This window comes from Mercenaria mercenaria, chromosome 3, assembly GCF_021730395.1.
Source record: "Mercenaria mercenaria strain notata chromosome 3, MADL_Memer_1, whole genome shotgun sequence".
NCBI lineage: Eukaryota > Metazoa > Mollusca > Bivalvia > Venerida > Veneridae > Mercenaria > Mercenaria mercenaria.
Window position 1 is genome coordinate 81,493,871 of NC_069363.1, and position 16,642 is coordinate 81,510,512.

The 16,642-nt window shown below is 34.8% G+C and overlaps 1 protein-coding gene across 6 annotated transcripts in view; it reads left to right on the forward strand.

Moving 5' to 3' along the window:
- LOC128555745 (afadin- and alpha-actinin-binding protein B-like) overlaps positions 1–14,884 on the forward strand; it is a 47,872-nt gene extending 32,988 nt beyond the window's left edge. For 3 of the 6 annotated variants that reach the window (XM_053539060.1, XM_053539062.1, XM_053539063.1), the window contains exons 12-14: positions 922–1,024; positions 3,168–3,291; positions 8,582–14,884. In XM_053539060.1, the coding sequence (XP_053395035.1) occupies positions 922–1,024; positions 3,168–3,291; positions 8,582–8,843 (489 nt within the window). In that variant the 3' untranslated portion in view covers positions 8,844–14,884. Of the gene's footprint in view, positions 1–921; positions 1,025–3,167; positions 3,292–6,306; positions 6,327–8,581 lie in introns of all 6 variants that reach the window. The other 3 variants (XR_008370314.1, XM_053539064.1, XM_053539065.1) reach the window with 3 other exon arrangements.
- The last annotated feature ends 1,758 nt before the right edge of the window (positions 14,885–16,642 follow it).

Sequence of the window (16,642 nt, forward strand, 5' to 3'; positions counted from 1 at the left end):
TGAAATCTTTATTAAGGTAATTTATTATTGAGAGGTAGAGCTGAAATCTTTATTAAGGTAATTTATTATTGAGAGGTAGAGCTGAAATCTTTATTAACATTTATAATCATAGATGTTAAGGTAGTGGGTGCATTATGCAGCATTTTCAATGCAATTATGTATTCTTCCTATGAAATTTTTGCAGTCTCCAGTTGTTGTAAAAAAGAAATTTTCTGTTGAGATACTGTACCCATAATGACTATCGGTAAATTTCATACTTTCCATATGTGAATTCTGCAGTCTCTGTTCTTACGTAAAGGCATATGCTTGTTCAACTTCATTTATGCCCAAAGATAGGTTCCAAAATGAAAAACGAAAGTATGTAATCATACAAAAATTTCAGAGTCTCGGTATAGGTTTGCTACCTTAAGACCAAAAGGCTACCGAAAACATAATGGCATATAGTTGCCATTGCACTCCTCTTCCTTAAACGTTTTATCCAAGTCCATATTCTTCAACACATTAAGCCTGAAATTTAGATTTAGGCTTTAAAAGCTCTTTTGTTTGTTCAGTAACTGTTATGTTTTCACAGATTGTAATGAAACTCTTCTAGCTTTCAAGTGTTGAGAAGAGTTTAACGTTGTATTTCAACAGTATATCTGTTCTGTTGCAGGTTACAGATGCTAGTTAACTTATTCAGTATTCCTAGATTTGATTTAAGTACTAACCAGTGCTCTGCTTGTAACTGACAACTTCCCGATGTAAATTAGAGACTTAATGGCTTGAGACAAATTGTCGTCAGTCAAATCGTCACAGAAAAAATTCCTCTAAAATGAACTAATCCTGTTTTGTATACTGAATCAGTGTAAGTATCTTATATATTCAGTATCAAATTAAAAAAATGTATAAATATCTTAAGTAATGATTTATTTATTGTTGCAGAGGAAACAGCTTGAAGAGGAGAAAGCAAGCTTGCTGAGGACACAGATTATACACATGTCACCATACAGTAGCTCTAAACCTCCAACGCCTCCAAAATCTAAAGGTAGAATAACTTGTTAGAATAGTCTCTTTACTCTGTTTTGGTGAATTTATAAAAAACTTTTTAACATTAGGTGATTTTTTTAGCTCACATGTCACAAAGTGACAATGTGAGCTTTTGTGATCACGCAGCGTCCGTCGTCCGTGCGTGCGTGCGTCCGTGCGTGCGTCCGTGCGTGCGTAAACTTTTGCTTGTGACCACTCTAGAGGTCACATTTTTCATGGGATCTTTATGAAAGTTGGTCAGAATGTTTATCTTGATGATATCTAGGTCAAGTTCGAAACTGGGTCAACTGCGATCAAAAACTAGGTCAGTAGGTCAAATAATAAAAAACCTTGTGACCTCTCTAGAGGCCATATTTTTCATGGGATCTGTATGAAAGTTGGTCAGAATGTTTATCTTGATGATATCTAGGTCAAGTTCGAAACTGGGTCAACTGCGATCAAAAACTAGGTCAGTAGGTCAAATAATAAAAAAACCTTGTGACCTCTCTAGAGGCCATATTTTTCATGGGATCTGTATGAAAGTTGGTCAGAATGTTCATCTTGATGATATCTAGGTCAAGTTCGAAACTGGGTCAACTGCGGACAAAAAGTAGGTCAGTAGGTCAAATAATAAAAAAACCTTGTGACCTCTCTAGAGGCCATATTTTTCATGGGATCTTCACGAAAGTTATTCAGAATGTTCATCTTGATGATATCTAGGTCAAGTTCTAAACTGGGTCACGTGCCATCAAAAACTAGGTCAGTAGGTCAAATAATAAAAAAACATTGTGACCTCTCTAGAGGCCATATTTTTCATGGGATCTGTATGAAAGTTGGTCAGAATGTTCATCTTGATGATATCTAGGTCAAGTTCGAAACTGGGTCAACTGCGGTCAAAAACTAGGTCAGTAGGTCTAAAAATAGAAAAACCTTGTGACCTCTCTAGAGGCCATACTTGTGAATGGATCTTCATGAAAATTGGTCAGAATGTTCACCTTGATGATATCTAGGTCAGTTTCGAAACTGGGTCACGTGCCTTCAATAACTAGGTCAGTAGGTCAAATAACAAAAAAACCTTGTGACCTTTCTAGAGGCCATATTTTTCATGGGATCTGTATGAAAATTGGTCAGAATTTTTATCTTGATGATATCTAGGTCAAGTTCGAAACTTGTTCAACTGCGGTCAAAAACTAGGTCAGTAGGTCTAAAAATAGAAAAACCTTGTGACCTCTCTAGAGGCCATACTTTTCAACGGATCTTCATGAAAATAAGTCAGAATGTTCACCTTGATGATATCTAGGTCTTGTTCGAAACTTGGTCACGTGTTTTTAATAACTAGGTCAGTAGGTCAAATAACTAAAAAGCCTTGTGACCTCTCTAGAGGCCATATTTTTCATGGGAACTATATGAAAATTGGTCTGAATGTTCATCTTGATGATATCTAGGTCAGGTTTGAAACTGGGTCAACTGCGGTCAAAAACTAGGTCAGTAGGTCTAAAAATAGAAAAACCTTGTGACCTCTCTAGAGGCCATACTTTTGAATGGATCTTCATGAAAATTGGTCAGAATGTTCACCTTGATGATATCTAGGTCTTGTTCGAAACTGGGTCACGTGCCTTCAATAACTAAGTCAGTAGGTCAAATAATAAAAAATCTTGTGACCTCTCTAGAGGCCATATTTTTCAGTGGATCTTCATGAAAATTGGTTAGAATTTTTATCTTGATGATATCTAGATCAGATTCAACACTGGGTCACATGAGCTCAAAAACTAGGTCACAATATCAAATAATAGAAAAAAACGACATCATACTCGGTTTAAAACTGGGTCATGTGGGGACAGGTGAGCGATTCAGGACCATCATGGTCCTCTTGTTTATAGAAATGGTTGGTTTGGTGATGGTTTTTAGTGTTTTTTATGAAATTGATAAAAAGCTTCAAAATTATTTTTACTAATCTTTCTTAAGTTGAATTCTAACGCCTCAAACTAAAATCTGTGTAGCATTCTTTAGTGTTTCATTAATTTTGTTGCTTCTTTATGTCTTGTGGTGCTGAAGATCTTCATTGGATGAACTTGCTTCTTCAACTAATCTTCTGATTTTTCATTAGAAAAACTAGCTTCTTCAACTAATCTTTTTATTTTTCTATGCATTTCATCTCCTAGATAAAACACGTCTACTTCCATCCACTCCTGTATTTTCGCCAGCCCCAGGGAAGTCTAATAGTGCCTTAACCTCGTCGGCAGAACTTCTCAAAATGCTCAGTCTTTCCAAGAAGAAAAGTGTTCAGTAAGTGGATTTTCTTTTTACATTTAAGTGATGCAAGAGTAATTTTTTGTCAAGCTACGTCACATGTCCCATTGTAAATTGTATTGACAATTACTTGCAAAGCGCATAGGTAAGTATTAAGAGCAATAAAAAGGTGTTAAAACTTTTCTAATTCAGATTGTGAGTGTAATATCTGTGCAAAAGCTCCTTTAAGTCACACTTTCTCAAGAAGTACCAGTCTGGTGTATTTTAATACCACTGCAAACATGTTTTGAAGTTATGATACAGTCATGTAGAAGGTCTCCTCAATTGAGCATCCACTTGTCTTAAGCAGTCACATCTGCTTTTTACCAGTTTTAGCTCACCTGAGCCAAAGGCTCATGGTGAGCTTTTGCGACTGCTCAATGTCCGTCGTCTGTTGTCAGTCCTCCGTCGTGTGACGTATGTCGGTCAACATTTTCTAAAAAAATCTTCTTGAAAACCACTGGGCAGCATTACACCAAACTTTACAGGAATGATCCTTGGGTGGGCCCCCTTTCAAAATTGTTCAAAGAATTGAATTCCATGCAGAACTCTGGTTGCCATGGCAACCAAAAGGAAAAACTTTAAAAATCTTCTTGTCCAAAACCACAGGGCCTAGGGCTTAGATATCTGGTGTATAGCATCATCTAGTGGTCCTCTACCAGAATTATTCAAATTATCCCCCTAGGGTCAAATTTGGCCCCGCCCTGGGGGTCACATGGTTTATATAGACTTATATAGGGAAAACTTTGAAAATCTTCTTGTACAAAACCACATGGCCTAGGGCTTTGATATTTGGTATGTAGCATCATCTAGTGGTCCTCTACCAAGATTGTTCAAATTATCCCCCTAGGGTCAAATATGGCCCCGCCCCAGAGGTCCCAAGTTTTACATAGACTTGTATAGGAAAAAAAGTTTAAAAATCTTCTAGCCCGCCCGCTTAGCTCAGTAGGTAAGAGCGTTGGTCTACGGATCGCGGGGTCGCGAGTTCGATCCTCGGGCGGGGCGTATGTTCTCCGTGACTATTTGATAAACGACATTGTGTCTGAAATCATTAGTCCTCCACCTCTGATTCATGTGGGGAAGTTGGCAGTTACTTGCGGAGAACAGGTTTGTACTGGTACAGAATCCAGGAACACTGGTTAGGTTAACTGCCCGCCGTTACATGACTGAAATACTGTTGAAAAACGGCGTTAAACCCAAAACAAACAAACAAACAATAAAAATCTTCTTGTCTGAAAGCACAGCACTTAGACCTTTGATATTTGGTTTGTAGCATTGTCTTATGGTCCACAGCCAAAATTGTTCAAATTGTACCCCTGGGATGAAAAGAGGCCCTGCCCTGCGGGGTCCCAAGTTTTATAAAGACATATAGGAAAAAGCTTTAAAAATCTTCTTGTCTGAAACCATACGACCTAGGCTTTTGATATTTGTAATGATGCATTGTCTAGTAGTCCTTTACCAAAATTGTTCAAATTATGCCCCTGGGGTTAAAAGAGGCCCCACCCTGGGGTCACTTAGTTTTTATGTGAGTTATATAGGAAAATATACTTAAAAATCATTTGATCCTATTTCCAAGACTGTTTAATTATTATTACCTGATGACCCCAAGTAATATGATGTCACTTGACTGTGACCTTGACCTACTGACCTACTTTCTTGTTTTTTAAGATACAGCCTTGAAACTTTGATGACATACACAGTTTTGCACACAAATCATAAAACTGAATTTCATTGACCATGAATTTGACCCACTTACTTTCTTAATATTTTATCATCAGTTTGACATTTGAAACATGTAGCTCATATTATTCAGGTGAGCGATCCAGGGTCATTATGACCCTCTTGTTTATATTCAGAGCGAACTAACTTGTATTTGACAATAATCTGTCATAGCTCAGTTCCTTTTGCTCAAGGAAAAGGTCACATAAAGGTCAGCGGTCATGATCACAACATTTTACTTTCCCTGCATCAAAGCAGTGTCTTGGGGTATTAATTACCTTTAATGATAGCTCTTGTTCCCTCTCTTCAGAGTATGTCATTGGCTGCTCACTGATGTTGGTTTGAAACCTCGATTATTCTATATTTTAGTTTATAAGACAATATTATTAGTCATATTTCAAATTCATAGAGTGGAGAGCATCTCATAAGCGTGTACTATAAGAAAATGAAAAGAAAAAGAAACCCCAGATTGCATGTCCGATGTCTGGCTGCGTCTAATAAGCGAAAATATACAATAGGGAGTAGAATTTTTTCATAGACTGGCTTATGGAAAGTTGGTAGTTCGACTTAGGTGCCCTCTTAGGTCTGAACCATATTCAGCGAGAGATGCCTGGGTTCTTTCTCAACCATGAAAAACTAGAAAGTTGCCATGACCTGTGATTGTGAAAATGACCTGTGATTGTGTTGGTGTGATGTTGAACCCAAAGACAGTTATTTGGAGTATGTTTTTCATTAACTATGCCCCCAGCATCTACTGATGCCGGAGGCATATAGTGATTGTCCTGTCCATCCGTCCGTCGGTCGGTACGAGGTTAACCAAATGGGACCATTTCGTCTAGCATCAATACCCGTTACTAGAATGACTTGATACTAATGCAGATGTAACCTGTGACCATTCCTCATTTTCAGACATCACCTGACCTCAGTTTGACCTTGACCTCATTTTGGACTTAAGTTGCTTTGTATCGACAAGGATGCCAGCAGGGGCATCAAGCGTTTATTGAATGCAGCTCCTTGTTTTCACTTAAAATACACCAAAGTGTTTAGATTTTGTTATCCTAATAATTTATGTTGACAATCCTGAAGCAAAAATATATGATAGGATATAAAGACATACCTCATGTATTTCACAATAATATTCTCTGCAGGATCGTGTTGGTTATGACATTTGACAATTGGTCTCCGATCAGACTGAATTACTTTTCATAAGAATTATATTCCATTACTTGAGAACCACCATATTTTTATTGGCAGATTTATGCTTTTGGCATTGCATAAATGTATGTTTTTCAGAAATCAGCAGAAATGAACTGGTGAATATCAACTCTCAGGATTGATTTTTATCTGTCAGTCTATCTGGTTCCATCAACCTCCTTTTTCAGCTCGACTTTTCGAAGAAAAAATAGAGCTATTGCACTCGCCCTGGCGTCGGCGTCGCTGTTGGTTAAAGTTTTTGATAAAGTCAAATATTTCTGTTACTGTCAAAGCTATTGACTTGAAACTTAAAATAGGTATTTACTATCAAAGTCTATGCCAGGAGAAATAATCCCAATAACTGATTGAATTTTGGCAGAATTATACCCCTTTTTAACTTAGAATTTTTGGTTAAAGTTTTTGATAAAAGTCTAATATCTCTGTTACTGTCAAAGCTATTGACTTGAAACTTAAAATACTTATTTACCATCAAAATCTACGCCAGAAGAAACAATCCCCATAACTCTGATTGAATTTTGACAGAATTATGCCCCTTTTTAACTTAGAATTTTTTGTTAAAATTTTTGATAAAGTCAGATATCTCTGTTACTATTAAAGCTTTTGACTTGAAACTCATAATAGTTATTTTCTATCAAAGTCTACACCAGGAGACACAATTCCATAACTCTGATTTGAATTTTGACAGAATTATGCCCCTTTTTACCTTGGAATTTTTCTAATGGCAAAGCTCTAATTCAGAGTCAAGCACTGAGAAAAGTCGAGCGCGCTTTCTTACGGACAGCTCTTGTTTAAGTGTTAGGGACAGGAAATGTGTGCCATGGCTAGTGAAAGGTAATATAAGAATACTACTGAGAAAGTCCCTAGTAGATAGAGAACAAAATAAAAGCTGATAGCATGTTATGTGTAAGATAAGGTAAAAAAAGGGAGAATGTTAAAAACATACTTCATTACTTAATAGTTCAGTTCTGAGACAGCCTGCTTATAATATATGCATTGATGGATTATCTTAGGTGTACACACAAATGTTCCTCATGAAGAGACAATGTTTAACACATAATTAATGCTTGTTGGTTAAAGGTCAAGGTCTTTGTTTAAGGTCAAGCGAAAAGTTGTTTCTGCCCCATAACTTTTATTGCATCGAAGGGTTATTTTATTACTACACAAAAATTGTCCCCATGATTAGACTATGTGTCACACACATGATCCATAGTTGTCTGTCAAAGGTCAAGGTCACTATTGAAGGTCAAGTAAAAATGTGTTTCCACTCCATAAATTTTATGTGCATTAATGGATTATCTTAATACTGCAAACAAATGTTCCCATGATGAGACGATGTGTTGTCTACATGATCTATGCTTGTAGGTCAAGGTCACTATAAGTAAAATTAGTTTTTGTTTCTTAGCTCCTAAATGCCCTGTTCAAAGCATTGTTAGTCTTAACCACAAAGAACGAACACTAACGAAGTTTTATACCAGTACAAGACTTCTGTATTGCCACTGCAATACTAGATCACTTGTTTTCTCTTGCATTTTTCAGAATTATGGCCCTTTTTACCATAGGAGATTGAAGTTGGTATTGCTTGGTTAATTTTTAGATTCACTTTTCTGTGCTTGTGCAATAGCTTTGAAACTTATACAATTTTTCTTAATCAGAGGGCTTATAACACTGCATATTGCCTTTAAGTCAAGCACTTGCAGATGAGCATTTGAACATGCTGGCGGTACTTTTTTTTTTTTTTTTTTTCACTGTATGCTGTGTGTTATCTTCTCTAAATTGTATTTCAATCAAGTTTAGTATTTCCTATATTTAAATGAGATTGAAATTTCTTTACAGCATGCTGTATTCAGTGATTGAATTTTCATGCAACATTTCATAGTCACTGATTGACATTTTCTTGTAATGTGTTATTTTAATGATAGAAATTTTCATGCAGCGTGTCATACTCATTGATTGAATTTCATATACATGTTTTGTGTTATATTATTCACTGATTAACATTTTCTTTCAGCAGGTATGCTTTTATCATAGTATAGCAAAGCAAGAAATATAACTTGTTCACGAAACTTCATTTTAAAGTGTTATTGTCATGACTCACTTCTCTGTTTAACAACATATGACTTACTGATCTTATAAATGAAGATTATTTTTATCTAATGTTTGTGATGAAATTAGATTGTGACTGACAAGGTACATGAAATCTGGTTTCTTTCTGTTTTGTCTCATGAATAAAAAAAAAATGCAAATTTTGTTACTTCAGATATTGTATTGTTCTAAAGATTGTTCTAAGTACAGAAGAGCTATTTTCTATCAGTGTAAAGCTCCTAATGAATCTCTTTTATTTTCTATATTGCAGCAAGTCCCCAGACAAACAGTCCATGACAAAGTGTAACAGCACTGATTCTCTCTCCAGCTCCTGTCCGTCTGCTCATTCTGCACCATGTGATCTCCAGCATTCATCAAGGTCTTCCAAACGCTCATCATTTGAAAATGGTGAAAGTAAGTCCGGATCATCCAAACGCTTGTCATATGAAGAGATGGAGACTATGGAGAGATCTTTGTTTTCACAGCACATCAGACATAGATCTAGTAGTTTGTCTAGTCTAGATGGCCAGTGATGTGTGCTATTTATTAAATCTCACTAATATGTAAATAGTGGTCATACCAAATAGAAACATCCTAGACATAAAAAGAACTTATGGTAATTCTACATGTTAGGATCAAACTTTTTTTTACAATGTATCATTTGATTGAATGCTGATAAAAAAAGCTTGAGTTTTTAATACAGCAATATGAAAAAGTTGGACCTTGTGTAAGTTTTCATATATTTGGAGTCTATGGGAAAGTCACAGGTCACAGTTTTGAAAACATGTTTATGAATATTTTTTTCTCTTCTGCAACATAGATTTAATGAAACTTACGGCAGTTATAGATCAACATATTGTCTATTGTTAAATAAAATGTATTGGTCTGTGTGATTATTATTATTTTTTCTTGATATGTGCCCATTATTTTAAACAGCTGCAAAATCAAAGCAGATTTAAAGTATTTCTAGTCAAAACATTTTTTATCTCTAGAAAATAAAGTTTCCACTTTGTAAATGTACTCGAAATGACATTTATAGGCAGGATTACTTTCCTTTCCGCATGCCTGGTCCAGGCTCTTTTCCATGTTATCCGGATAAATGACTTTACGCCTTGTCTTCCACTTTATTGAACATGCAGAATTATCTTAATCACCTTTTGCAGCTGTTGGATGATTTATGGAGAAAATCCATTGCAAAAAAACACTAGATATTTAAAATTATATGTGCAGAAACTCTTTAGCGGGTGGGGGATTGGGGAGTGGGTGCATTTTTTTGTTTGATTTGAACCATTGTAATTATTAACTGTTCCGAGTGCTGGTAAACCATTCTCGTAAAAATAGTACAAAATGTAAATAGATCAGCTGAAAACAGTGATATTTTCTTCTTTTCCAATGAAGTTTTGTCGATGGAACTGTTGTAAAAATGGGGTAAAAAGGTGCCAGATCGTGGCTTGAAGAAGAAATATTTACAGTCAGAAACATAAACATTTATACTTCGACAAATATTCTGTTTGTTTCAAGGGATGTTTCTTTTTGTTATGACTCAGTTAACAAGTTGTGAATAAAAAGTGTTCAGAGAATTACAGGGTGGTCATAAAATCTGTGTACATTACTTGAGTTTAATTTGATACATACAGAAACGTCTGTAAAATGGCTACACTGAAGAAGAGGTTTCTTTACCCCTTATATCTTCTACACAGGTACAGGGAATTGTGAAATAATACATGAAAGTAGCCAGATGATTAAAATTCCAGTTTAACATACACTAGTCTTATTCGGTTAGGGTAAATGTAAATATTTGACCTCATTTCTGATATTGTGGGAAATGGTCCCAAATGCTTCTTAATTATAGGTAGAAGTTTAGACTAAGTTATTTAATTGATGTAAGTTTGAAATATTTCCTACCCATTTTCTGAACTGATAATAAATGTATGATAATTTGGCTGAGATTATATCATTACACTAGTTCTCATTAAGTGCCAAGTATTGCATGACTCTGCGTAAATTGCTGGTTATTAGTCTGTGTTTTTGCCCAGTCAGCAGTTCAACACAGATTTGCAGGGCTAAATTAAAAAAATAGAAATGGGAAAAAACTTTGAAACTTGTTTCTGATGTCATGTAATAAAGTTCTTACTGAATAGAATATCAGTCAATAGTAAAAACTATAATAGTTTGGACTATTGGCCGGCAAGTCATTCAGTGTATGTTACTAAGGGTTATTATATAGATTTGTTAGGTATCGGGGTTATACATGTACATAATTTTATATGTTTATTACATATCACACATTTTTTGTATGATCTCATAACTATGTACATTGTAGGAGGCCTTGACTTTTATATTCTCTGGACTTTAGTTCTGAGAAAACGCTTGATATAACAAAACTTGCCATATTGTTTTCAAACTTGATTCACTTATTTTGCGATAGTGCCTATAATGTTGATTTCTTTCTTCAAATAACTGACAAAAATAATGTAATATCAAAGGAGCTTAGAGAATGATTATAGAAGTTTTGTATTCTTTGAATTATCTTAAAATGTACAGAAATGTTCCTTTGTTTATCCTCAACTAAATTCCTCCCAAGTTATTCTGAATATTTTGAAAGCTTGCCCACCAAAGGGTAATTGGCCAGCTTTCTCTATATGGCTATATGGATAATTTTGGAAATCTCAGAAACTGCTGGCCTGATTTCAGAACCAATTTCACAACAAAGTTCTTTAGGTGACTTTCTATAAAATTCCATCAAATTATTCTTTTTCATCAAAAACATGCCCGCCAGGGCCAGGGGGTGGTAGTTTTCCTTAAATGGCTGTATAAAAAACTTTGAAAGTCTACCCCTCAGAACCTCTAGCCTGATTTAAAAAATGTTAGTTGTGTAACACTGTGCCAAATTCTTTCAAGATATTCTGATTTGTCTAAAAATGGGGAAGGAACTGCTTTCAATAATTATTATGTAGGATTGTAGAGATTTCGTTGCCAAAAAAATATGATGCTGATGTATTGTACATGTGCCTTTGATAATAGTGATATTTACTGAACCCGTTAATTTCAATTTGTTTTGTGTGTGGATTTGTGCTGTGAGTGTTGTCTCCCTTTGTACTAGGAGTGCATAGAGATTTGACATTGTGCGTTTATACTGACTTCCAGAAAATTGGTTGTTTCTTGTTAAGGCACAATTGTTTCAAACCACAGATGTTTGTGTGTTATGCGTGGATGTACATAAAGACATTTTAAGGGGCTGTAATGTTAGTATGCCGTAAGCTAATTTACAACCGTCCACCCTGTTGATACATCAGGTGTTGATATGAATGAAACATGTATATTTAGATGACTGCATTTTCTATTTGTCTTTTTGTTACTTATCTGCTTTTCTCTTTTGATTGCCATCAGTTGTATTGCCTTAAATCAAATCGAGAGGTTTTGGTGCTTGCTGCTATACATTCCAACTATGAATATAATTCTTGCTATTAGCATATGTGTAAAACTTTGTGGTAAGTAAGTGTCGTAGTAAGATCCACCTATTCCTGTAACAAAGATTTTGCAATAGTTGTAATAGGAAAATTTTTAATTTTCAAGACATTTCGATTAGTGGTAAATTCATTGTCGGGAAATTATGAGGAATTTTAGCCTTTTTTGACATCAGTTTGTTTAAAAAAAATTTTTTTTTTACTTTTCTTTGTGAATGGATTGGTATAAAACTCTCAAGTTATCATAATTAGCATAAACACAATATTTCCTAAGCAAAAGTTTTGTAAACTTTCTAAAAAAATGTTTTAAATTTGTGTTAACGCTTGATTTTTACAAGGGGAAAAATAAATTTTTTGGCCATAAAATTGACATTATTAAAGATATATTAGTACTAAAAGGACCTGCTACAGCCAAAGAAAACTTTTAGAAGCTAGAGCTGCAATTCATGAAAAACTTGAAAACTTGTGTTACAGATATGGTGGATTAAACAGGAATTACTGTAATGAATTTCTGTAAGTTGCAGTGTAAGTCAGAATAACTTCCAGAATTCCAAATTAATTATGTGATCTTCTATTCTTTATATTGTAAAGCTTCCAGAATGTGTTCCATTGTGTATAGGCTAACTCTTACTTTGCTAAATATGTATGTATATATAGATCTAGTATTTGTACTAAGTAATGCAAAGTGAAAGTACATGTTCAAAATATTCATGTATATACACACCAGTACTAGATATGCAAAAGACAATATATGTCTTGGCTAATATGATGGGTCTTACAGTGCTTTCTGCAACATACCCCATATTCTCTAATTGATTTTGCCTTGGCGACCAGTGCAGACCAAGATGAGCCTGCAGGCCTGTGCAAGCTCATCATGGTCTAAACTGTTCGCTATTCAGTCAGAAAATTTTCAGTGAACACCCTTTTAAATAATAATTAGTACTGCCCAAATTGAAAGATGGACCAGTCCATTTAATAATTAAGCAGGGTAAAGGTTAGCATTCTACTTCTAATAAATGCTCTCCATTTTCAAAAAAATATATAAAGTTATTTAAAGTTAATTTAGGTCATGAGAGAACACCAGAAATATGGTAGCGCTTTAATAAAAAAAATCCTTAATTATAACGGTATTTACAAAAAAAAATGTTAAAATACCCCATTTTATTTAAGAAATAATATATCTGATTTAGAGATTTGTCATTGAAGAAAATCATTGTCTGGAATTCAGATGTGAAGGAATTATATTACAAATGTGCAGCCTATATGATGTAATAATATGCATCTGAATGCCATGTTAGAATGGGCTTTAGTTAAGAATCCCCGTCCCTTTTGCAAAATGTTTCGCCCCCTGAGGAGTTAATAAGGGAATATAACTATATATGGTTTTAACACAAAATTATGCAAAAGTTATATACACCTTAAAAATATGCACATACAAAGATCTTACTACAAAGTATGCAAAAGTTAATATATAATCTTCCAGTATATGTTATATTTAATACTGCTTGGAACTTCACGTTCTGCATGTATAGCTTCCAAAATAGTAAATTGCTAATTTCTACACCCTGTACCATCTAACCTAGTATGAAATATGATATTTAAAGTGCACTTTGAGATATTTCATTTTTACTGGCTTTAGATTGAGACAGGAACTTTGGGTGGACATGAACTCATGGGTTTTGAATACCAAAGATAGATCAATGAATAAGAATTTGTTGGTTTTTTTCCCTTCCAGTTTGTTCAACCACATAAATCACAAAAAAGTAGACCCCTCCCCCTTGAATAATGCTGGTTTCATGGTGTACAGTCCGCTACAACAGTGCTAGACTGGCATCAGTCGTTAGAGTCCTTTAAAATAAATAACTCTGCCATATAATCCTTTTTAATAGCACTTTCTGAAGGAAAAATGCAGTATCTCTTATCTCTGAGAGATTAGCATAGATATTTTTTTTTAGATGTCTAGGTCAGTATGTAGAAACTACAAATTTCTTAAGCTCAATAGACTTTGTAAGGCTACAGCAGTGCTAATTCTTGTGTTATTTAAAAACACACGAGCCGCGCCATGAGAAAACCAACATAGTGGGTTTGCGACCAGCATGGATCCAGACTAGCCTGCACATCCGCGCAGTCTGGTCAGGATCCATGCTGTTCGCCAACTGTTTCTCTAATTGCAATAGGCTTTAAAAGCGAACAACATGGATCCTGACCAGACTGCGCAGGCTGGTCTGGATCCATGCTGGTCGCAAACCCACTATGTTGGTTTTCTCATGGCACTGCTCATATGAAGTTTAAATAGGAGACATGGTTGATACAGTATGACTTCATTGTAAACACCCAGTGTAACCAGTTGTTACGACATGACTACTATCTATTACTATGTTATGCATGTTACTTACACATGTCATTACATTACTTGTAACTACACTACTGTAATTGCATAATCTTGTAATGTTAATACTGCTTGTAATTATTACATTACTGTTACAGTACAATACTGTCAAAAAAAGAATGGTAACAAGTACTACTAATTCCTGTAAAAAGGTCTTAAACATGTGTTACTTGTTAATGTAAAAAGGTCCTAACCATTGTGATTATTTGCTGTAAAAAGTCCTGAATATGTCTTACTTATTACTGTAAAAAGTTCTAACCATCTGTTACTGTAAAAAGTCCCAAACATGTTACACCTATTACAATAAAAAAGGTCCTAACCTTGTGTTACTAATTACTGTAAAAAGTCTTCAACATGGGTTACTTATTACTTTGAAAAGTCATTAACATGTTTTACTTATTATTGTGAGAAAGGTCCTAACCATGTGTTACTGATTGCAGTAAAAATCTTCAACATGGGTTACTAATTACTGTAAAAAAGTCCTTTTCATGTGTTTTATAGCTACTTACACAAGCTTTCATCTAAAATAAGGGTGATACAACTGTGTAGAATGCAGACTGTAATAAAAATTGATTATATTCAGGAAATGTTTAATTACAGCCTTATATTTGTAACATTCCATGTATTCTAAACATATCATTTATATGGTTCGTGAACATTTTACAATTTTGTAAAACAGTGTTATTTGATGTTGAAAATAAAATTATTTTTGTGTAAGCTGATGAGTTGTTTTGTAACAAGCTCTCTTTAATTATTCAACATAGATGAAGTACAAAAACATTTACAACATTCAAAGACCTGCAGGTTTGTCACTCGTATCTGAAGACAGCCGGTAAGACACTAACAAAAATGCCCTGTTCTTTCCTACATAGGCGGGCAAATTCAAACCCTCTCTATACATGTTCCTTTTCAGTAGAGACGCTTAAAATGCTGTCGCAATATGCTACTTGTAGGTGTATGTGCATCACTAAGTGATCTTAATTTCAAGAAATTTAGTGTAAGTTGCAAAACAGAAAAGAATGAATAGTCCATCTTTATGAAATGAGCTGGGGAGGGTGTCATATGAATTTTTCAGTGTGCTTCAATATTGCAGACATTTCGTAGCATTGAACATTTTCTAGACAAAAAGCATAAATATGGAAATGAAGATTTTTTCCTAGCAAGAGCTCTGCTTGTATTTTTTTCAAAAGAGTCCTAAACTTTTTGTGCAGTGCGATAGACGTACAACTTCATGTCGTGAATACGGCATTGAAAAGGCGATTCTGTTCAGATCTCGGTCAGTCACAGCGGAAAATCGGCCACATCAGCTTAGATTTCCGACGTATTTAGTGCATTTTAAAGATAACTTTCTGACTAAATAAATCCGCGTGCTTGATAATTAGAACAATATCGACTTTGTTCCTTGTAATTAGTGATCAGTCGGAAAATATCATAATTTAGTGGAATCTGTCGTGGGGAAAATATAGCCTAGAATTATCTGAACGGTCGCGGTACGTTTGCTAAAGAACGAATTTTCAGTTATTGTACTTTATATGTGCGCAGATGTTTTTTAAACTAGTACGTGCGCACGTACAAAGATGTGCGCTGAGATTTTTTTGCTATTTTGAGATAATTATTTCATTATATCAGGCGGTGATTTTACCTATCAGTCGATTTTGGGAAGTATCGGTACTAGACTCCCATCCTTCGTAAGGAACTGCCAACTTTCCAACATTAAGAGACAGGCCATAGCTGGGGCTCGAACCTACGACCCACAAGCAGTGAGACGATTTCAAGCGACCTTAGCCACCCGACCACGGAGGCGGGTCACTTCCGACTTGAAAGATCAGACTTATTTATATAGAAATCTGATAGCATGATCTGTCTAATAAACGGAAAAACGAACAATATACCAGTAATTACAATTTACAAGTTTTATTTTACAGTTCACATGTAAACTGCAGTACGACAGGCTTGGAAGTGAAGACCGTTGCTTCGTTAATTTAGAATTTAGTTTTTTTTTTTTCAAACTCTTAACTTTCAATGAGATGAGGCTGAGAATAAAGAATAGTGTCACGTGAAACGAACAATAATCGGCCCATATTGCCATTTTTAGAATGAAAACCATCACGATAATCTTCGGTTCTAAATATTCCTCCTAAAATTTGTCCAATAAACACAAAGAACAATCAAAACATTAATAAAAGGGGGGGGACGGTGTCAATTGAAAAGTAAACTGAGAAGTTCAGACTTAATAAAACAACAACCTAGGAACACACATTGAATGTACTTAGTTACTACTACGGCAATTTACACTCTGGACTCTGGAACTTCTATCTTGTTGATACACATATAACATATAGAAACTTTGGTAATATGGGTACTTCATATCCCTCATGATGCTGAATGTGGAAAGATCTAAACGAAACATGTAGTGTAAATTATCATCATCATCATTAATATTTAAAAATCTGCGGGTTTTTTTTTTAAAGTAATT